At 36.4% G+C, this 23,238-nt stretch overlaps 2 protein-coding genes across 2 annotated transcripts; one reads left to right on the top strand and one right to left on the bottom strand.

The window, feature by feature from the left end:
• The first annotated feature begins 651 nt into the window (after window positions 1-651).
• LOC104898852 (telomere repeat-binding factor 1) lies at window positions 652-11,231 on the top strand. Its single transcript, XM_010685965.4, has 7 exons — window positions 652-859; window positions 2,279-2,462; window positions 2,632-2,846; window positions 3,433-3,517; window positions 8,624-8,707; window positions 9,502-9,839; window positions 10,844-11,231. Exons 2-7 carry the CDS (start codon window positions 2,313-2,315, stop codon window positions 10,845-10,847), a joined length of 876 nt encoding a protein of 291 aa, XP_010684267.1. The 5' UTR covers window positions 652-859; window positions 2,279-2,312; the 3' UTR covers window positions 10,848-11,231.
• Window positions 11,232-14,704: 3,473 nt separating this feature from the next.
• On the bottom strand, window positions 14,705-22,503 carry LOC104898853 (cyclin-P3-1). Its single transcript, XM_010685966.4, has 3 exons — window positions 22,182-22,503; window positions 20,180-20,592; window positions 14,705-15,314 (listed from the first exon to the last, which is right to left on the bottom strand). Exons 1-3 carry the CDS (start codon window positions 22,209-22,211, stop codon window positions 15,059-15,061), a joined length of 699 nt encoding a protein of 232 aa, XP_010684268.2. The 5' UTR covers window positions 22,212-22,503; the 3' UTR covers window positions 14,705-15,058.
• Between the last annotated feature and the right edge of the window lie 735 nt (window positions 22,504-23,238).

Here is a 23,238-nt window from a genome sequence, read left to right as displayed (position 1 = left end):
GATGGGTTGTTTAGGGTCATTCTTCTTCTTGGGCCTTGGGTCAGTTTCTTTTTCTTGGGGTTGATTGTGATTTTCTTTCTTGGGGTTCTCTTTGTGGGTGTTGTTGTTGTGGATTGTGGATCATTTGTTGGTGTTGTTGATATGAGTTGTGCCTCACTTGGGGTGGGCTGTGGCTCATTTGTTCTTGATATGAGTTGTGCCTGGTTAGTTTCGAAGGAATACCGCCAACTTTCATAGAAGAGTTGGTCATCTTGTTGGAGTTTACGGTTGCTGGGGAGGAGGTGGTTTTTCGGCGAGATTGAGAGGGAAGAGGTGAGAGAGAGGAGAGAGAAAATGAGAAAAAAGGTGGTTTTGAGATGAGGACATTGCCGGAAAACTAGAAGATGGTGGTTTTGGAGTTGTGGGAGTATTTTTGGAAGTCGAATTGTGGGAGGAGGTGGTGGATTTGGTGTTTATGGGGGGAGGAGAGAGGAAGAACTATTAAATTCATGCAAAAATAATTTTTTATTATTTTATTAGAGTTAATAGCAAAAGTAACAAAAATTTGGTTTGAGTACTCTAAATAGAACAAATGTCAAAGTTCAGTCCCCTCTTGTATCCTTAACTCCGAAGAGGAGAGGAGGGAGACAGGAAAAGTGAATCAAACAACCACCAAAGATAATAGAAGTAAAACCAAAAGAGAGGAAAAATAAAATAAAGAAGGCCCAAAATTAAAAAAAGATAAAAAGAAGAAACAGAAAAAACAACAAAGGAAATCTCCATGGCCGCACTGCTTCCAATTGTTTCAAGCACTCTGATTGACTTGTGTTTCCTCCATCTCTTATAACCTGTTCCTTGTCAAATTTCCCTTTGTATTTAGGTAAATTATAGTATGTCATCTTAAATTTTGTTTTGTTCAAGTTTTCATCTTTTCAGCGATTTCTTTTGATGGGATACGTTGCCTTTTGTTTTCTCATCTCAATTTCATCTTTCTTCACAAATTCATGCCTTTGTTCTCTCATGTTTTTTACTCAATTTGTTTGATTTTTATTTTTTCGATTTGTCTAATTTTGATGCAGTTTGGTGGGTCAATTAACACTTGTTTTCTTTTTCTTGTTGATATCTATATATATAGTTTGATTGAATTCATTCTCTTTAATTATAGTTTTTATAAATCTCTGTAACTTTGCGGAGTTATATGCACCCAGAAGATGATTTCTGGGTCGTTGTAAGAATCTAAATTTGGTTTTTGTTTCTTCTGATCAGAGTCTGGTTGTAGGAAATCATGATATTTTGTTTGTGAGAATTTTGAGAGTATTTCAGTTAGAGGGTTTACTTGAAAAGTAGCCTAAATAAAAAGTGATCTCTTTAAGATAATGAGTGAGACGGTTTTACTCTAAGAGCTTCTCATTTAAGAATTTATAGTTGCTATATTGGATTTAAAGAGCTCAAGGGTGATTGCCAGATCCATGACTATCTCAACACTACCATAATTGTTTTGGGATGAGATATTTTGTTGTATTATTGTTTTTTGTATTTACCGAGTAAGGTTTATATGTATGTCCTTACGTTTATCTCTAATTAGATATAGTAGAAAGGAGCAGCTATCTATCTCTCTTGATTAGACTATATAGGAGTATAGGACGGAGATTTACTGCCATGATAAAGCTAAAATTGTGAAGCAAGAAGTAACATAACGAGATTTAAAGATGAGTTGCTTTGTTTTTTAAGCTTCTGCTGGGTGTTATTGTCCAAGGATTTTCTTACTGTTTTGCAACGTCACCTCCCCTACTTTCATGTAAAATTTTGTAATTCAATGCCTACTGGCTGTATATGATTACAAATTGGTGAAGGACACGGACATCTTAAGCAGGGCAAAGGCCTATATGTAGTGGTCGTCGCATTCTTATCTTCAGAGAATAAAGTTCCAGTAATGAATACTATCCTTCGTCTCTGATTTTGATATACTAGTTTATCCTTAGTTAAGAACTTAGATATACTGTAGATCTTGTCTTCCAAATGTTTATTGTCAAATTTTGGCTAGTAGAAGGATTTTGACATTCCTAGTTTTCCACATTGCTAACCTACATTGCTCTTGTAACCTTTATGATTTATTTTCCATCTTGACATGAATCTTACAAGTATACTTTTTGTGATGAGGTGCAGTCATATCAATTACTACTGATGGTTAGCAGTGTGAACTATCGCCTTAAAATTTAGGAATTTTTTGAGTGCTGTGGACTTTGCAGCACTGCCATATGCCCTTTGAGCAGCCTCTAATTACCTTATATGTTTTCAGATGTTTCCTTGTAAAGAGTCTTGGATTCTTGCTAATGGGTGCTCCTAAGCAAAAGTGGACAGCGGAAGAAGAAACAGCGCTCAAAGCTGGAGTACGCAAGCATGGGGCTGGTAAATGGCAAACAATACTTAGAGATCCAGAGTTTAGCCACGTACTACGCTCCCGTTCTAATGTGGATCTTAAGGTATGCTGTTGATTCCTTGAGGAATTTCATTTGTTTGAATTTACAAATATTGTTACATCGTGAAACTGATAAAGGTAGGGCAAGTTTTGCTTCAGCCTGAATCAATCTTCCTTTCTGTTTGAATTGCACTTGTGATATAATATAGTACAATTATAATTATTTATGACAGGATAAGTGGAGGAATATCAATGTGACTTTGAGTGGCCTAGGATCTCGTGAAAAAGCTAGGCTTGCACTTAAGAGGAATCCGCAGATTCCCAAACTTGATGACAAGCCTTCAGTGGAGAACAAGGTTAGAAGTGATGAAAATTCTGCCGAAGCTAAACCTGTTGGTGCACCCTGTGAGGCAGTTCAGGTTGCTGATTCAAAGAAAACTTATGCAAGGTCATAGTCGTTTTGGGCATGAGTTTGCCAACTTGTTTGCTTTCTTGTGTATCTTGGTGTTTGAAGTGTGATGTTATTATAACCTAATATGCAAGAATAATCCCGTGGAATACGATATTATTAAGATAGAGCTAGTAATAGTTGTCTTGGATGCTTGTCTAAGATAAAGAAAGAATTGGCGTTGCAATTTTGGAATTTGGGAGATGTCTCTACTCATTTCCTCTATGCGTAATGAATAGTGGACTAAAATTGCTTTTGTAATCCCGAAGTCCTTGAAAATATTTTATAAGCCGTTGTCAGTGAGAATTAATGTAAATTGGACTGGGGTGTAGTGTAAACTTTGTAGTTCATTCCTTTACAGGTTCACTCTTTTTGTTAGTTCTTGAAATCCTTACTGAGCTAGATATATAAATAGCTACTTTTCCTTCTCTCAAAATATCATATTGAAAGATCGATAAATGCAATGACTGCAGTTATATATGCAATGCTGTGTTTAGAAACCAAGCTTAGCACAGCTTACAGTCTGTTTAATATGAACTTAAATATTTCTATATTGAAGCTTATTCTCTACTTCATTTTTGTTTAGGCTGGATAACCTTATATTGGAGGCTATAACAACTCTAAAGGAGCCTAAGGGTTCTGACAGGAATGCAATTGCCATGTACATAGAGGTATTGAGATTCCTCCTTGGTTGACACTTTACAATCCTTGCTGTACTTAAAAATATTATTTCATTTAGCTTTCGTTGTTAGTGGCTGGTAATATAACTGTTTAACAAACTTGCTTGTATGGATTTTAACTCATGTGCAATCTAACTTCTCGATATGCTGAATTTTATACCATTATGGACAATTTTATTGCTTTAAGTCAGATTTTATTCTACTGTCATATGTCATGTGAAAATTTAACTTTCTTTTTCCAACCCTCTTATAAGTAGCTCCTCTTCTCGTTCATTGGTGGAATATAGGTCCTTGTGGAGTAATGACTTATCCAAATTCAAACATGGAATTTGATGCAAAACTAACCCTAAGTTTCTATCTTTAAGTGAATTTTATGGTTGTTGCACAGGATCAGTTAAAAGTAGCCAAGGATAGTACTCAAAAGTCTCGGTTTGAGGTTTTCTTGAGGTCTAAGTCACAAGAAACAATAGCATAACATACCTAATGCTAATAAAAGACTAAACACAAGGTTTAAACAATCCTTAACCTAAACGAATCTGAAAACACAAGAGAGAAATTGAAGACTCCTATAGCTTATAATAAGTAAAACTTAGTTTAGTTGAACTAGTAAAACCTTGTAAGCAAAAGATTTGTACGACTCTAAGAGTTCCATTGTAACTTGGAATCTTTATAAAAGACCTAATTTAAATAAAACTCTAGGATATGTAGAAAAAGTAGGATGCTACTAGGAGTCTTAAGAGCTCTTCAAAAAGGATGGGATCATGTTCGATTTCTCATCATCCAAAAGAAACTTGTCTCAAGTTTTGTCAAAATACGGAACCAAATCGTTGATCCTAATGTAGCGCAAATACCATTTCCAAGAATAACTTTGTAGGTTTCATATCGGAGCTTCTTGACAACCTTGAATGGACCGTCGTCTACTGGTGCACCGTACTTATGATGAACATGCAGCTTCTGTGCACTTACGGTGAGCCAAACATGATCACCGTCTTGTAAACTTGGGACATGATGCATATGGAGCAACTTCTCACGCCACTCTTTCTTTGTACTCGGCACGTCCAGCAGCTCTTCTCGGCATGAGGTAACCCACGCATGTAATTCAGCAGGTATTGGAGTGCATCGTGATACCTGCGTAGGGGCAGCAGCACACCTAGGAGGCAAATGTTTCAATTCAACACGATCCATTCCCGCAAGCACCAAGTACATTCTCACGCCCATGATGCACGTCGCTTATATCTGATTGCCATGGCCGCCCAAGTAAGAACGAGCAAGTTGTCATAGGCACAATCCACATAGTGCCCAACACGATAAGAAACTAGTGCCCTTTTATTCACCCCTACATCGCATTCATCACTCAACCAACTCAACTTGTAAGGCTTGAGATGGTCTTGTGTGGCAGCTTCAAAGAATCATTAACGACAAAGCTACAACATTAGTGCAAGAGCCAAAGTTAATAATAAAGTTTCAGGAAGTACCATTGATCAAACACCGGGACTGAAATAGATTTTCACGCTGCTCGTGGCCTGGATCCTCACTCGGCTTTACACAAAGGGCTCTTCCAAGAACCAGTGTGCGTGATTCTTCTTCAGCGTCGAACTTAGGAGTAGTAGCCTAGAACGAAGGATCTGCCATATTATCCAAATTTTATGAAATTTGAAATGTGGAAAGATCAAGATGTCTTCTTTCCAAGGAATCAAGAAAAATTTCGAGAAATACCTTACATGCGCTGCTAGAATCTTCTGCTGTGATACCGATTTGATGCAAAACTAAATCCAACTTTCGATCTTTAAGTGACTTTTATGATTGATTGTTGCACGAAATCAGTTATAAGTAGGCAAGGATAGTACTCTGAAGTCTGGGTTCTTGGTTTTGAGGGTTTTCTTGATGTCTAAGTCACAAGAAACAAGCCGAAGTTTATGATTTATGCCAACAGATTCGTAAATTATTCAACTAACTGAATTTTATTAATGAAAGAGCAAGCTTTATATAGCTTTACAAACTTAATGCTAATAAAACACTAAGCACACGGTTTAAACAATACTTAACCGCCTAGGACTAATAACTAACACAATGTCCTCATCAATGTCCTTGTCAGTGACGTGATTCGTGCCACCGACTCTAGTAACTTATCTTTACACACGTTTTCTTTAAGATAAAATCGTATGACAAGGATTCCTAATCGCACTTAAACAAACCTAAACAAATTTGAAAATACTAATAGAAAATATGCTATGCTCTTTGTTGTAATTGACACTCTTAACATTAATTATTTTTACATTGCATTGGTTAAGTTGTTGAATTAAGGAAATGTGCAGATTGGCTCTAGTAGTCAAAAAACATAACACCGTCTTTGTTTTCCTCTATTTTTCTCCTTTCAATTTTCTTCTTGCATCTTCAGTTTTTTCAGCTCAAGCCCAACTGCATACCCGCACTACCTCCAGGCTCCATGAACTGCGGCATTGCTCCCCGCCTCCCTCTTACTCCTTTCTAATGTTTGCCTTATTTATTTTCCATCAGTTTTCAACCTCATGAATCTAAGTTTATGTGCTAAATGCTGCTCTGCTTGTCTAAGCGTTTCAGATTGGAAAGTTGCCCACAGAACCATCTCCATTAACAGCTAAAATTGTTGTCCAACTGTGATACATGGATTGTTTCTTAACTGCATCCCCCCACCCTCCTAGAAAAATTACTTCTACATTTTAAGGCTCGAGGAGAGAGATAATATAATTTTTCTCTTCGTCTCTCATTCTTGATCTCATCACTATTGTGAGTTTATAAACACAAGGTTGCCGTCTCTGCTGAAGATTTTTTATTACAAAGAAGCAACAGCTCTGCTCTCTGAGCATTGCTTCTAATTTGTAGCTGACAAATGGGTGAAATTTGTAGAAAATAGGTAGGGCTAAAAATTGAAATGAGGAATGGAGTGATTGGCTTTGAGAGCTAGGGATGGACAGATGGGCCTGGAGTGAGTAAGCCCAGAAACCAAATAACTTACCTCATTAATTGAATCGGGATGATGGGTGAGTTGAGGGTTGGGGCTATTGGGTTTTAAACATTGGGCTGACAAAGTGGCCATGGAGTGAGTATTTTCAGTAAAAAACAATACCCTGTTAGAGGGAGAATTATTGGGATTTAAATCAGAAAACATAGACACATGCCCTACTTGTTTCATATTTGTTGCTCCTCTATTTCCTTTACTAGACTCAAGCCTTGATGCAGAGCATGTGGACCAAGCAGCAAATGCTCCCTACAAATGTCCTAATGAATTCACTTATCTCATTGAGCATCACCTTTGGCACCCTATTGTGATGGTCCCTCCATGTCGCCACCCAACTTCCTCATAACTGAAGCTCCTGGCACAGAAGCCGTAACCAGCCGTAGTTAACCCAACCTTCAAATTACCTGGATCGCCACCATTTTTATAGTCACTCTGTGTTGCTCAACAAAACCACCGTTTGTGAGTTTTTTCCATATATTTATCTTCAAGGTTCTCCACCAGCTGGTGGATGCCAGCCATTCTGCCACCACTTTTTAATTTCCAGCAGATAACTGGCTATTAAAGGAGACAGAGAGAAGAGAGGGGGTGAGAAGGGGAGGGCAAGCCATGATCTAGAAGTCATTCCTAAGTCAAGGAAAAAGGGAAGGAGCCATGGTAAAGAAGTTGGCTTTAACTTAGGTAAAGCCCGCACAGGGTGTACTTGTGGCCTGTGGGGCATTAGTGCTGCCAATCAGTAACGAGGCTTTTTTTTTAGTAAAAAGTAGAAAGTGATACATGACGAGTAAACATGAAATTAAGAATCTGCACATTCTTGGTGGACCCAGGTTTGAATAATTATTTTATTGCGCTAGCCGTTGAATTGTGCAAAGTAGGGGGTGTAAATGATGCGACTTTGTTTGAGCTAGCTCGACTCGTTAGCATTTCGAGTCGGGCTCACTCGAGTTGAGTTTGACCGAGCTTTGACTGAGTTGAGCTTTGACCGGGTCGAGTTTTGACTGAGTAGATTTCAAGTATTTTGCAAGTGTCTCATGTTAAAAGCAACCCTAAGGTAGAAAATTGTTGAATTTAGGTATATTGCTATTGATAAATGGGTTTTCGAGCTTCTCACGAGTTTTCGAGTCGAGTATCGAGTTGCTCAACTCGACTCGCCAACAACGCAGATTCTTCGAATACTTTTGATCTGTTAAATTAAGTCCGGCATGCTAATATGAACACAAATTTGGGTAATGCATAAAACTCTTTCTAAAATAAGCTGAAATGCTTTCCAAGAGATCCATCCAAAGCCACCTGTTTTTTATGCTAATTCAGCAAAAGTTCCTTTTCTCCATTCAACCTTCTGGATTTTTTGTTATCAATCTACCACCCAGTTCTTTGTTTGAATGAGTTTTAAATGGCAAAGCAATATTGTGAACAATGGATATTGTGGATTTTTTCAAATAAAAAAGCTTGGTCAAAGGAGCAAGTGGTTAACCATAGAACTTGAATGTTACGGGTACCTTTGTGCAAAATTACACGAGTGCACGTTTGGACCATGGTCTTGACGTGTCACTGGTTTCGGGCAATATTTTCAATGTTTAATCGTTGCTTGGTGCTCCCTGTGCCTTTTTGTTTGCCCCATTTCCTCTTTGGAATGTCTCTATTATACCGTTCCATACAAAAAATGACTGAGGATCCACCATTATACTCTCTCACCCACTACATTTGGCGCACCAATTTGTCTCTCATCATCTCCACACAACCAAAAATTAGAGAAGTAATCTAGGGACAAAGGGTGTAATTATTTGGGAAATCGGATGTTATAATGAGTGTAGTCAGTAGAGTTAAGAGAATCCAACTGTCATAGGAATCCTAATATGGAATCGAATCGAATCAAATCTTATCTTTAAAACGGAAATTGCCCTTATCTTTGGTTATTTGTTTTCTTGGTGCTGTCCATTACTATAATAATCTGTATTTGGAAGCATCTTGTATATATTGCTTATATGCTCTACACAGAAATATTTTGAGCTGCTGCAAAATTATCTATGTCTGTGATGGGAAGGCTTCTGAGTTGATAATTCTAACATATTACTGGTGTTATTACATGTTTTTTCTGGTAGGAGCGGCATGGGGCACCTCCAAATCTCAGTAAATTATTGGGTTCAAAATTGAAGTTCATGACATCAAGCGGCCAATTATTGAAGGTGAGGATTGTTGAAAATGAGTTCTTGTAGGAAGACATGATTGTATTAGAAAGGGGTACTTGTCTATAGTTGGCAACAAGCAACACATAGTTTCTGAATTTGAGTTGCTTGCCTGTCATATTCTACTTGACTAAGCTGCACATTCCGGTTTGTTCGCATTCGGAGTTTCTTTCAATGCCTTTTACTGTTCGCCTCAAAGCTAAAAAGTTTAAGGCTAGATTATAAAGTACCATGGGCTTCTTTAAATGTAGTTAAACTGTGGAGACTGCTGAAGGCGATAATGACTAAATAAATATATATACAAATAAGATGTGAGGTTACTTTATCTATGATATTAGTGTTTGCATGTAGTGCATATATGTGCATTGAAATGCGTAATTTGATTCTTTGTTTTTTGGTCGTGCGAAGCTATCAATTGCATTTTCAGTTCAAGTTCGGTGTCTTCTTATAAGGATTTCTGTGAATGCTTTGTTTTTTTTGTTTGAGAATGTCTCCATTAGTTCGTTTAGGTTCTGACATCCTGTTGTCTTTTGTTTATATTGCTTTGTTTCACTGTAGCACTTCTCTGTTTGATGGCCAGATGCCAGAGTTAAGCTTTTAATACCCCTAATTGATACATTTTCTAGGGCTGACCTGGATTTGCATCACTTGTTAAATATTCGAAAGATTTTTTGTGAGCATCCACGTCCAATGGGATACATGTTAAATGTCAGGTTCTGTTTATAGTTGTACTGGTTTAGCCACTTTGTGTGAATGAATCCACTAACTGTTGGTATTCATTTTAACTGTGCCAGATAAAGCACAGGTATAGGATTTCTGCAAGCTTACCTTCGTCTGAGAATATAAGAGATGCATCGGAAAGCAAACATAAGGACCTTCCTAGGCCAGAAAACAAGGAACTTAAAATTTTCACTAGATCGGAGGTTGTTGCAGAATTGGAGAAGTTGAAAAGCATGTCACCTCATAAAGCTGCTGCCATGGCTGCGCGAGCAGTTGCTGAAGCTGAAGCTGCTATTGCGGAAGCTGAAAAGGCAGCAAGGGAAGCTGAAGCTGCAGAAGCTGAAGCAGAGGCTGCACAAGTTTTTGCTGAAGCTGCAGCCAAGGCATTAAATTGTCGGAAACTTCGTGCATGGTAAAATATATTCTTGGTTTCGCTTATGGTGTTATTGCGCTATTTTTAGTAAGCATTATCTCATACAACTTGGATATCTTTGATTATAACTCAGAATCAAAAAGTAAACTTCAAATACTTGCTCTGAAATTCTATACCATTAAATACATAGCCCAGCTAATGGCCTAAAAGTTAGGCAATTAACAGAGAGAAATGTCGTCACTGCTCATTACCCAGAGTATAACTACAGTTTGCTAAACAAGGGTATTAGAGGCCTTATCCCCCCTGTTAGTTATAACTTATAACTATATTGGCAAATATATTTCATAATAATTATAGTCTGAGTGGCTAGCTCTCCATATGGGGTCCATACTTCGTAGTGTGACTGAATCATAGTGCAGCATATCTGCTACTGCAGGTTTTACAGCCATTGGCACGCTCTTACCCTCCTTTGTCCATTAGTTACATTCTTCTATAAATCTTGGAATCTTTGTCACTCTCATGTTTCCCCTTTATCTTTGACATGGCCATTCCGATCTTAAAGCATTAGTTCTTGTGGTTTAGATGAATTTGTTTATGCAGAGCATGTCACTTTTCCTTTTCTTATGCAGAACTTCCTGACTCTTTTTAAAAAAATTCTTTTTCCTATCTTTTTCTTTGTCCGTGATCATTCTTCTGATATCTTTTGGATGCTTTGAAGATCTTTATTTTTCCATTAGTATTTGATTCAACCTCCAGCACTTCACATCCCATATTTTCTTCTGAAGTTTACTTTGTCGATAGCTGTATTCTATCAGGGTGACAATTGAATGAATCATATGTATTGTTAATATCATATTTGATCCAGGATTAGAAATTCCTCTATGCATGAGGAGATCCCTCGTATTTATTCTTCCCATATTTCTTGAAGCTCAACATTTTGACTCCTGTTATCTGTTTTCTGCCTGGGAAACTTGATTCCCCCCCCCCCCCCGGGGTGTGGCTCATCTCCTGATTCTGAGTTCAACCATTGTTAATGTGTGCAGCTGACATATGTTGCAGACTGGCCCGCTTGCGAATGCTACTGTACATGTCTGGTACAAATACATGGATCAAATTCAAGGGTCCAAGATTATAGCGTTATAGCGTGCCATAGTGTTGATATTATAATGTAATATGCTTCTGTCTCTTGTAAATTTTTCTCATACTGATATCCATCCATGTGAAGAAACATTCTGTTTACTTTTAAACCTTGTCTTATGAAAGACCAGATAGTTTGATAGGTTGTTTATAGGTTAGGAGAAACTATGATTGAAATGAGGACAAGGCAAGTAACCAAAACTTTGAAATTCCAGAAGATGATGTTTTTTTGCTGGAATGGATTATAAGTCAATTTTACAGCGAAGTCCTTTCTCATTGGGTCGCTCTTAGCCTTTTCTTTTGCGTCAATTGCATGCTTCCATATTTCTTTAATCTTCTTTAAAACTATGCATGAGAGTAGTGCAAAAGTGATGCGTATGAGAAATGGTAATTATGTAGTATTCTAAATCTGTTAGAATTCTATGTAATTTAGGAGTTTTAAATTTTAGATTATTAAGAGGTTGGTTGTTTCCTAATCCTAGTAGGATTAGAACTCCTAGTTTTGTTAGGAGTATATTAGTTTATGAATTCTAGTTAAGTTAGAAATCCAAATCCTAGTTGGATTAGGATTCCTAATAGGATTAGAATTATAGTTAAGTTAGAATTTTAGTAGTAGATAGATTTTATAATAGGATAAACATGTGGTTTGTACATGTTATCTTTTGGAGTCTAATTAGGAGTCTAAAGTAAAGTAGGAGTAGGATAAGTTTATGTTTTCCTAGTTAAAGTAGCATAGGTTGTACCCTATATAAAGGGGTTCGAATTCTTCAATAAACTGAGACAGATTTTTAGAGTTATTTCATTCTTCTTGATTGTGTGCTTAGTTGCTTACAATTGAAACCATTAATTATTCTTCAGGAGTGTTGAATACTTAGTGTTAAACAACTTAATTTCAGGAGTGATTTTAAGGGTGTTTAGAGTCTTTAATCAAGGTTCAGGAGTGTTCTTGATTAAATTCATATCTTGGTTCGAGTTTCTCATAAGTTGTTCGAAATCTTGGAAGTAAAACTTAGATTATTAGACTTCATAGTTTGATAATCAGATCAAGTGGTATCAGAGCTAGAAGACGAATTTTGACGTGAAATTTGGTGGACACATATTAGACATATATGAGAGTATTGTGTTAAAATTTCATCGAATTTGGACGAGAGACGAAGCCGCAACAGCCCTCGACATTAGGCGAAAATTTCTGGCAGTTTCGCAAGAACTTAAGGTGATCTTTGAACGACTCGAACTCCCAGAATATTTCGAGTTTTTTGATGATTTTTGATCCTAAACTGGACTACATCCTGTCTAGTTTATTGTGTTAAAATTTCATAAAGTTGCGAGGAGATTTGATAAGTTTCGAGACTCTTCTTTAAAGTCGTGCAAGAATCGCTGGAATCAAGAACAGCGATATTAAAACGAGGATTTCCAGAACTTGAGAACGAATTTGGCTACGAAATTTTAACTGGAATCTTAAAACATACAAATCTAGATTGTGTCAAAATTTCATAAGGTTTGGATTTGTTTTAAGGAAGTTACGGAGTTCTTAGTTGGTGATACAAAACAAGGTTCAAGAAGTGGTTATACATCCAAGATTACACTTTTTTACATACAAGAATCAATCTTTCATGTCCAAGATGACATCTTTGACGTCCAAGATCCATTCTTGAAGTTCAATAAAGGAGTAGCAACCATCAAAGACCATTTAACCATGACATCCGAGATGGAAGAGCTTGCCATGGCTATGCAAGCACTAGCAAAGTCACAAACTGAGGAAAAAGAAAACTTGGCTAGACTAATGGCGACGTTTAAAGAAATGAATGATTTGGTCCAAAAACTTCAAGAGAGACAACATGAAGAAAAACAACAACTTCCTATTGTTGAGGATGAAGAAAAGATCGAAATTTTTTCTTGTTCTAAGGATAAAGATTTGAACTTTGAAGTTTCTCATGAGGAAGTAGTGGTACCTAATGTTGATTTGCAGAAATATGAGCCTTTAGTTAATATTTCTTTAACTTTGGTGCCTAGTGTTGCTGATGATCGTGGTTTTCCCAAGGTTTTACATGTGTTTGTTAGAAGGGATAAATTGCGACTAGGGACAAATCAAGGTTTGGAAAACCTAAGATTTTGTGCAGCTGAAGAGGGTGATGAACGACGCCACATGTTCATGGTGTATATTGCTAAACGCTTGATTTGGATGATTTCATGGATCACAATAAACTTGAGGACAAGTTTTTTCGAAGAAGGGGAGTATGATGCGTATGAGAAATGGTAATTATGTAGTATTCTAAATCTGTTAGAATTCTATGTAATTTAGGAGTTTTAAATTTTAGATTATTAAGAGGTTGGTTGTTTCCTAATCCTAGTAGGATTAGAACTCCTAGTTTTGTTAGGAGTATATTAGTTTATGAATTCTAGTTAAGTTAGAAATCCAAATCCTAGTTGGATTAGGATTCCTAATAGGATTAGAATTATAGTTAAGTTAGAATTTTAGTAGTAGATAGATTTTATAATAGGAATAAACATGTGGTTTGTACATGTTATCTTTTGGAGTCTAATTAGGAGTCTAAAGTAAAGTAGGAGTAGGATAAGTTTATGTTTTCCTAGTTAAAGTAGCATAGGTTGTACCCTATATAAAGGGGTTCGAATTCTTCAATAAACCGAGACAGATTTTTAGAGTTATTTCATTCTTCTTGATTGTGTGCTTAGTTGCTTACAATTGAAACCATTAATTATTCTTCAGGAGTGTTGAATACTTAGTGTTAAACAACTTAATTTCAGGAGTGATTTTAAGGGTGTTTAGAGTCTTTAATCAAGGTTCAGGAGTGTTCTTGATTAAATTCATATCTTGGTTCGAGTTTCTCATAAGTTGTTCGAAATCTTGGAAGTAAAACTTAGATTATTAGACTTCATAGTTTGATAATCAGATCAAAAAGGCCATTCGAAAATTCCCATGTAACAGAGATTGTGAATCCTTGATCTTCTCTTAACTACATATTAATCATTAGATAACCACCTAGCCGAAGAGCCTCTATTATATTTTAGGAAGCAAAACAAACTATATATTGTAATGCAATAGAGACTATAAGTTATTAATTTTCATTGACTAAATGTTAAACAACCATGTTTTTTTTATAGCCAAAAAGGCAAGATATATATCACTGATAATACGCCAAACGGTCTTACAAAGCCCATAACAAAAAGACATAAGATCTAAAACATCAATTTTTTTTCATAAATCTACTAATAGCATCGCTTCCGCCCCGCTGTATGAACTACAAAGTGATTTTTGTTCAATGTCAAAGCATCTTTTCCAACTGTAGCACTAGCCATCTCTTGTATAGCTTTGAAACACAGAATAATTTTGAAACTCCAAATCTTCATTCCAACTAACCATATGAACTCTCCAATGATATGAATGATATGAAAGAAGACAACCCCACCAACATTTGGAGGAGAATAACCCACAACAAATGAGAGAAAGTAACCCACAACGAAAGAATGGGAGACGACAACCATCATAACAATGGAGAGAACTATTTTAAAATACCTAAGATAAACGAAAACCCACCACAGAATCAGATCTAAAATACCATAGGCAACCAGCAACGGTGGTTCTGGGAGGTATTGAAGGAAGCAGAGAGGAGGGAGGGGAGGCTCGCCGACAACCTATGGTAGGGGAAGCCTAACCCAAGTCACCGTCGAGCGAATGATTCTGAAATTTCTTCTTCTGCAGGAGATAGAAGGGAGATAGCTAGGGAACTATTAAATATAAACAACTATTACAAACACAAATCAAAACTATGCTCTGTTATATAATGAAAAGAAAATACAATTCGTGGACGCCTTCCTATATATATATATTTATATCTCATGACAGTTTTACAAATGAAGGAAATCATGAGTAGCAAAAAATTTATGATATGAGGAATAAGAAAATAAAACAAGAAGCGATATTTTTGACATGTGATTACAATCAGATAGGATTGAAGAGCTCACAGATGGACGTTCCATATAATTGGCGATGCCTCAAACTATGCTTTGCTGCCAATGCTGGACGACTGTACATGGTTTGGGACACATCTACTCCTACTAATACACTTCATTGATAATACAATTGGATTGACCAAGTTGGGTCATCTGGCAACAGGAGTCTTGCGTGGAAATTCAGTGTCTTTACTAGACCAACTCTCTTTAACCCAACATGCCTTCATCGGCCAGTCGAGTTCACATTCTCCAACTTCTTTGTCCAATAGCAAACAATATCTCCTAAATGTCTCTACGTTAACTTGTAGTCTAAAATCGACGCCAAACAGTAATTTCATCTCCAATCTGTTCATTTCTGAAGTGTTGATTCCTCCAACTTTGGCATAGTATGCATTGTTAAAGAATCTGCATGTTAAAGAAAATTGTATCAGCCAACATGGCAATGCAGCTAAGCGAAGACATATCTGGATTGTTTCTCATGTTTGAACCACGACTGTCATGGTCATTTATCTGGCTGAGAGTCAAACATTCTATTAATCAATTGTACATTACTTTTTATAAGACAGTCCCAACAGGTGAAATTGCAATCACATCAACAATACTTTGTTCACAGTAACTTTTTCCAGGTACTAAGCAACGCTTTATTACAAGGGAAGGCTCTTACTTTCAATCTTAGCTTTAAATCTTGCCAAGTGAGGGTGTTTGGGGTGCGGATCCCCTGAACTTTTCGCCTACTGCCAAATGGCAAATACTGCACTAAGAAACTATGAGAGTTGATGTCTTGCCAATAGTCTTTCTTACCATTAGGATAAGGAATAAAATTAAGAATTAAAATAACTTTCTCATGCTAAACAGTAAACACATCAACGTCTTTGATCTAGATATAATTATCCATGGTCCAAATCAATGCATACTAAGAAGAATAAGCAAAATCAAAATGACATTAAACATTTTCATAGGATCTTAAAAAGTATTTTCAGAAGCTCCATTAGTAAGGTACATGAACCGAAAGTCCATTCCCCACCACACCACCGTCAACCAGCGTGAGAAGGGAGGACGAACTATCCTGCACTATCCTTGACCAAGTAGTCGTGTGAATGTGCGGTATAGGAAAATATCTGATGCTCCAGCAGCATGACTAGATATTACAAGAGCTAGGCAAGCTAATGAATCCAGCAGAAGATTGGAGAAAAGATGCACTAATAAAGTATAAACATGTTTCCATTGTAAACTTAAAAACAAGCGCTTGATCAAATCATCATCTCATCAAATAATCAATTGCACGCCTCTGCATTATCTTGATTAGACCCATAAGAAAAGAACTAGAACAGAAAGAAGATACTCCTCCCATTTACTATTCCTAGGCCCTAAATTTCAAGAAAGAGAAGTTATGAGCTAGGCAACTACATGCGACCTATAGAAGTCTGATATTTGGACAGTACGAAAACCAGAACAAGCATCTTGGATGCTTTGGGAAGGTTGTAGAAGCTAGAAAGTATATAAAATCTGTACAACAAAAATAGATGTTAGACGTCCTTTTGTCAAAAAGATGCATAGGCAACTAAAACGGGTCTTTTCAGAATGTGCAGATGGAAAAACTTTATATAGCAGTATTATCCATCTCAAAATTTTTTCAATCCATCAATACAACAGTTTGAACACAATCAATGTGTCTAGAAAGGTCCTATTGTACGTAGCATTACCAAAAACAATCAAGAGAGAAATTAACGTTCTAAAACTTCCACAAGAACAATAAGAACTGCCTGTTACTTGTGTAGTTGCTGATATTTTCTATTACAGATTGTGTTTCAGTGTATCAGCTTCTGATTTATTTGAGCGTGTATCTTACTTGTAAATGTATACTATTTGAGCTTAGGATACTGGATTATGGACATTCAAAAATAGGATACTGTATATTCAGAACATGGATAGTGTACATCCAAAAATAGAACAGAGTACATTCAGAATTTAGATAATGTACATTCAAAATTTGGAGCCACATCATGCTTGTGTAAATCTTTTTTCCAAAATTTCCCTGCTAATTCTGACCCTAAAGTTCCTCTTTTGCTGAGGGCTCCGTTTGGTAGGGCGTAAAACGTTTTCCCGGAAAACTGTTTTCCTCTATTTTCAGTTTTACATTGTTTGGTTGGCAAAAGAGTGTAAAACCATTTTCCCTTGGGGTAAAATTTCTCTTCCAAAGATGGAAAACCATTTTCCTTTCAAAATGAGGGGAAAACTATTTTCCTTCTCTCTCTTGTACACTCCTCTCACTACCTCCTTACTTTCTCTTTCATTTTCCTTTCATTTCATCATTTTTTTTACATCGAACCAAACAACGGAAAACTTATTTTGGAATTGTGTTTTCCATTGTAAATTGTTTTCCATGAAAATTATTTTACACTGAAAATATTTTACGCCCTACCAAACGGAGCCGAGGTAATGGACAAAAAAGTAGCAAAATCTTGGAAATACTCCTGCAATATCATCAATGGAATCGCCAACCCATGGTTCCATCTTTGAGAAGCTTCTCAAAGTACTGGAAATTATCAAGGCCTGTTGTATGTGAGGTTATACCGGATTGTACAGTGAGGTTTCTGAAGAAGAATGTGGACGAAAATGGACAAGAGAAAAGTTTGGAGTTCAGACTTCTCTTTTTGTCTTTTAACTTTTGGAGAGAAGGCAGAGGCTGGTCAAAAGAAAAGATTATCAGTGTTTGGTTCTTTGGTATGGAGGAAACAGATGGAAAAGAAAGGAAATAGAAAGAAAAGAGAGATTTTTCCTGTGTTTGGTAAAAAAATTACAAGGGATGTTATTGGAAAGGTACGGAAGTGAGAGGAAAGAAAACCTAATCAATCTCCCCTATCTTTCCTCTCAAACTTGGAGGATTTTGGGAGGAAAAATATAATTAATTAAATTCCTTCTTGTTAACCAAACATTAGAAAGTTTAGTTCCCTTCTTTTCCCTTCCTTTCCCATCTCTTCTCTTCCCTTCCCTTCCCTTCCTTTCCTTTTTCTTTACTATAAAAAATACCAAACACTATGTAAATAAAGTCTAACCGTGGTTTTGTTATAAGGTAGTCTTTATACTCTTCTTTTCTATATAGAACCGTTTTCTATAGAGTTTTTCATATACAAAGTAGAAAACCAGGAATAGTAGGATCGTCAGAGTACAATCCTTCCACTCTTTATTTGTAACTCGGAGGGTTTTGGTCAAATTATTTGTTAGAGGCTTCTCTTCCATTAGATTATTATAAGCTAATATGGTATTTCAAGCCTATTTAACACTGAGACTATGAGACAGATATACGAAAGATATAAGAACAGGGATGTAATACGTCAAAAAATTAAAAATATGGGGTATGACATGGGTACGGCAAAAGAAATTCAAAAATTAGAGAAGATTAAAAGCCATACATAGGCCCTGTTTGGCAAACAGAGTTTAGAGTTTAGCTTTTAGAGTTTAGAGTTTGCTGTTAGAGTTTTAACTTTTTATTCAGAGGATTTGACTGCGGATTTGACTGCTGTTTATATAAATATGTTCGGTAACACTTAGCTGTTTGATAAAAACAGATAAATATTTTTATGATGTGAATGACAAAAATACCCTTACTATAAATATAAACTATGCTTTGATTACCCTTAATTAAAACTAATTTAGACTATTAATCTAACCCATATAAATCACTCCCCACCTGCCACACCACCTCATTCTATTATCCTACCCACACAGCCACACTCTCTCCTCACTCCTCCATCACTATTCTCTTTCTCACGATCAAGGCACATAAATGATCAAGGCCATACAACCAAGACCAAGTCTACACAATCTCGATCAAGGCCATGCAATCACCATCAAGGCCACACAACATCTTCATCCTACTATCTCTCCTCCATCATTTTGGTAATTCGGGTTGTGGGTTTTCGATTTTGGGTGGTTTGAGTTGTAAGTTTTCGGTTTGGGTGGTGGTTGTGGGTTGTTGGTTTTCGAATTTTAATTGTGGGTTTTCGATTTGGGTGGTTGTGGTTTGTGGGTTTTCGGTTTTGGGTGGTTGTAGTTTGTGGGATTTTGATTTGGGTTGTGGTTGATTGTGGATTGTTCTCGGTGGTGGGGTAGTGAGGTTGGTGGGAGTGGTGACTTGCTGTCGGCAAGTGGTGGCGGTGAGGTAGTGGCGGCGCTCGGTGGTGGAAACACAGGTGGGGGTCATTGTTGGTTTTTGGTGTCGTGGTGGGTTAATAATTCATTAATGATAATTCAAAATGGGTAAAATAGTCTTAAAAAAAATTGGCTGAAACTCTAAAGAAAACGTTGCCTGAGGCAGCGTTTTCATTTTTAGAGTTTTGATACCAAAACTCTATGGAAACCTCTGTTTTACCAAACATGCTCCTTAGCATTTTGACCCAGTCAAAACTCTAAATGGGGTTAAAAACTATCTTTTGGGTGCAAAACACTGTTAACCAAACAGGGCCATAGTCACTGATTAGAGAGAGAAGCCTGAGCCCAGAATCTACATTTCAGTTAAGTCATAATTCTTTTCTTTTTAGGCCTGGGGATTCCTACGCTTCTGGATCCATCCCCAAGACGTCAAAAGAAATATACGGGGTATGACATGGGTACGCAAAAGAAATTCAAAGATTATAGAAGATTAAAAGCCATACATAGTCACTGATTAGAGAGAGTAGCCTGAGCCTAGAATCTACATTTCAGTTAAGTCATATTTCTTTTCAAGGCCTGGGGATTCCTACGCTTCTGGATCCATCCCCAAGACGTCCATGACATATTCCCTAGCCTTTCCCAACAGAAACTGACATCCCCACCATTCTAGATATATTCTAGGGACCTTTTCTTTTCCGTTACCCGTCCCCAGTACAAGTACGGCAAGCAGTAGGGGTATCCAGGCTTCATAGCAGTTTTAGCACCCATGCCAGATGATAGGCTGTATTTGACTGCGGTGAGTTGATGACTTGATAACGAGACATGCAGCCTTTTTTTTGGTAATAATTCTTTATGTCTATTTCTCCAGGAAACTAATATAATCTACCAACTACATTTCGGATATAAATTTACATACGCTTTAAATGTAAGATGAAAGTAACAAACTACATCAATACAGTCCAGATTCACTGCCTAGAGTCCAAAATGACCAAAAGTTTTATCAGCACATAGATATGATCCCGATTTTTGCATGAGTGTATTGACAATATCATGCAACACAACAACTTTTGAATGTACGAAAACAAATGAAATTCAGAAGATTGTGGTGAAGTACTTACGAATCATCAATAAATTTTGCTGCCACCATAACACTAGTAACTAACAGCCGGTGAACATTGAGGGAAGTTAAGTATGTCTTCGTCTGTTGGAGGTATCTATCCACATAAATGTATGCCACAACGAAACAGGATGGGCTACACCCAGCATACTTGTACATTCGGTCAATATATTGTTTTATGCTAACAGGTGGGGTACTTCTACCATGAAATGCAGTGAACACATCTTCAATTTCAGCTGTGTCCAACAACAATTCATTCTTCTGGACAGAATTCTCAAGAAGAGAGGATATAAGTGACAAGAACCTTGGTGTTTTAAATCCCATTTTGTCTGGCTCTCTTAGACCCAGTTTATTGTATATATCAGTTCCAGTATCCTCTGTATCAAGGGCCAGTGCTCCTATCCTGAGACATAGCTGTACAGATTGAAACAAGCGCTATGTAAAAGCCAGTTTAAGATATTAAGGTTAGTCATAGACTATAGATATTCAGCATCAATAGAACCCTGGAATCAGTTTTCTATTATGCATGTGATGCATATTGATGACAACTACTGACAGGAACTGCATAATGAGCAGTACAACTGATGCATATCATCATGAACATCAATTCATGGATATGTGGTCTGATCCTTTTCCTCTAATCAGAAGATGTCACTGATCCTTAGAAAAGAGCATCAATGAAAGCATGTTCATTTAGATAGAAAGAAAGCCGATTTCAGTGAGCCGGGGCAGAAACAATTAATCTAATTAGAATTAAGTTTTTGTTCATGAGTTGCTGTCTAATAATAGCAAGAAAAACAGTATTCTTTATCCAAAAACACCAAGAACCAAGGAACAGGCATGTCTAGCAATTCAGTATCGAGTGTTTGCACTTTTGACTTGCTTCATGTAAGGTTCTCTATAAGGCCCTTCTTATAAAGTATTTCTAAATGACACTTTGAGCAATGTCAGATGCATTAAATTAATGTAATTAGTTCAATTTCCACTATAGTTATGTACAAGTTTTAAAATTATTGAATAATCACCCAAAATAATCCCTGAATGTTCTTATATGATGATCACATATTTCATTACATTTCACATTCTCACAAATGATCTAAACAAATAGCTGTTGCACAAGAGACAGATATAAAAGCAATTGACTTCCCAACTCAACATATCTCAGTCTAGAACCTTACGACTAACCAAATCTCAAATTTCCAAAATCTCAATTAACGAAATCTACTACTCCCTTCGTCTCATTATCGTTGCCACAAACACATTTTTGCACTAGTTTTATAGGGAATTGAAAAACTAAAGAGAAATACAATAGAATATGATGCAACCAGACTCAGACCACCCAGAAAGAGAATTGTGGCAACCAAAATGAGACAGAGGGAGTAAAACGAACTCCGCATATGACAACAATGTACTACAAAGAAAGTAGACTAATCAGCAGTTAAACTGCTAAACTAACCAACAATGCAGAGTACATGTACATGCTTAAGTGAAAAGCAGCTGATCCAAGAAGAAATCAACTGAAATGCAAAAATACGCCAAATACAACACAATAGAAACATTTTGTTGATTAACAACAGACAATAATGTCAAAAAAACCCTCTGAACTAATCATTTTCTACTGAAAAGAAAGAAAAACACCAACTCGACTTTTCCATTAAGGATCTAATATTGGCTAGAAAAAAAAAACCATATATTAACAAATAAAATTCAATCAAATTCCACTTTCTAAAACAAACATAACTCCCAGCGTTTTCACACCTTCAATCTATTTAACTTCTATATATATATATCTACTACCTAAAAAAGAATTTCTACGTATAACTTCCCCTAAACAAATCCAATCATAAAGACAGATAAACAAGCACATATTCTAGAATATTGCAATAAAAGGAAACATACCCATTTCATAAAAACACATTTACAATAAAAATGAAAGAAAACCTCAACAAATCTAACAACTAAAATAACAAAAGTTAACAAAAAATATGAAGTAAAAGACTCACAGATTCTGAAGAATTTCGTGTCTCAGGCATTGGAAAGAGAGAAATTGGAAGAAGAAGTGAGTGAGGAGTTTAAATCACGGAGTTATCATGATGTGGGGATTTTCCAAAAATTTGACAAGAAGAAATTTGGTGTGACAAAATTCACGAATTAAGAGAGAAGAGAGAGTGTTTTCTACTATAATATCTCTCTTTTTCTCTCTCTTCTTCTATGTGGATGTGAGCTGGGTACACTTTACCAGAAAGAGAGAGAGAAAGAGGGTGGTCTGTCATTCAATTATTGAGATTTCTTTTATTCATTTCATTTTTTTTTTTAACTCCACCGCTTTCTGTGTTGCATCCTCTGTTGCTTCCCTTCTAATATTCCCATTGTTTGTATGTTTGTTTGTCCTACCATCTTTATTTGTCTGCATATTATGTTGATGACGATGGATGTGTTTTTATTTGTTTAACTTCTGTAATTAAGGGTGAGGTTTCATAAACTATAAGGATATATCGGTTTAGGACATCATTGGAAAGATTTTCCTTAATATTTCCTTAACTAGGTAATATATTCTGTTTTAGTTCATGTAATCCATGTACAATTTGTGTAGTATAGGGTTTTGATCTCGAGACCTCAAGTATATATACTAAAGTCGTAAGCACTCGACTAAGTTGTATTTAGTGTTATTATCATAACATATTATATTAATAGATAAATTTTTTTCTTACCCGGGGCATAGCTCGGGCCTAATAATTAGTTATAACATTATAATTAGGCAGGCCGAAGTCCAAACAATATGAGCTGACCAGCCCGTGTATAACCGTGTGCGTTTCTCTTTCCTCTAGCTCTCTTCACTCTCGTCAAACCATGCGCGTTTCTATCTCCTCTCTCTCCTTTCTTCACTCATCATTATCTGATAATTTGCTAGGACATTCAAAACTCAACTAACAACATGCAAAAAAGCTTGTAGTTAGCGACGTTAAAGCACATTTTCGCTCGATTTTTGAAGAATTTCAATCCCAAAAATTGTAAAGGTAAGTAAACTACTTTTTTTTATGCAGTTTCGAGCTGATTTAT

Source organism: Beta vulgaris, chromosome 7 (assembly GCF_026745355.1).
Source record: "Beta vulgaris subsp. vulgaris cultivar EL10 chromosome 7, EL10.2, whole genome shotgun sequence".
Lineage (NCBI taxonomy): Eukaryota > Viridiplantae > Streptophyta > Magnoliopsida > Caryophyllales > Amaranthaceae > Beta > Beta vulgaris.
The sequence above is the reverse complement of the archived record's forward strand: the minus strand, read 5'-3'. Positions and strand labels throughout refer to the sequence as shown.

Excerpts from the sequence above, each read along its gene's own strand:
- LOC104898852 (XM_010685965.4), top strand. The coding sequence starts at position 2,313 with ATGGGTGCTCCTAAGCAAAAGTGGACAGCGGAAGAAGAAACAGCGCTC. Across the intron at positions 2,847-3,432 it reads TCAAAGAAAACTTATGCAAG|GCTGGATAACCTTATATTGG; the intron begins GTCATAGTCGTT and ends ATTTTTGTTTAG. Across the intron at positions 8,708-9,501 it reads CAAGCGGCCAATTATTGAAG|ATAAAGCACAGGTATAGGAT; the intron begins GTGAGGATTGTT and ends TAACTGTGCCAG.
- LOC104898853 (XM_010685966.4), bottom strand. The coding sequence starts at position 22,211 with ATGCCTGAGACACGAAATTCTTCAGAATCT. Across the intron at positions 20,593-22,181 it reads CACGAAATTCTTCAGAATCT|CTATGTCTCAGGATAGGAGC; the intron begins GTGAGTCTTTTA and ends CAATCTGTACAG. Across the intron at positions 15,315-20,179 it reads GCAAAATTTATTGATGATTC|ATTCTTTAACAATGCATACT; the intron begins GTAAGTACTTCA and ends TTTAACATGCAG.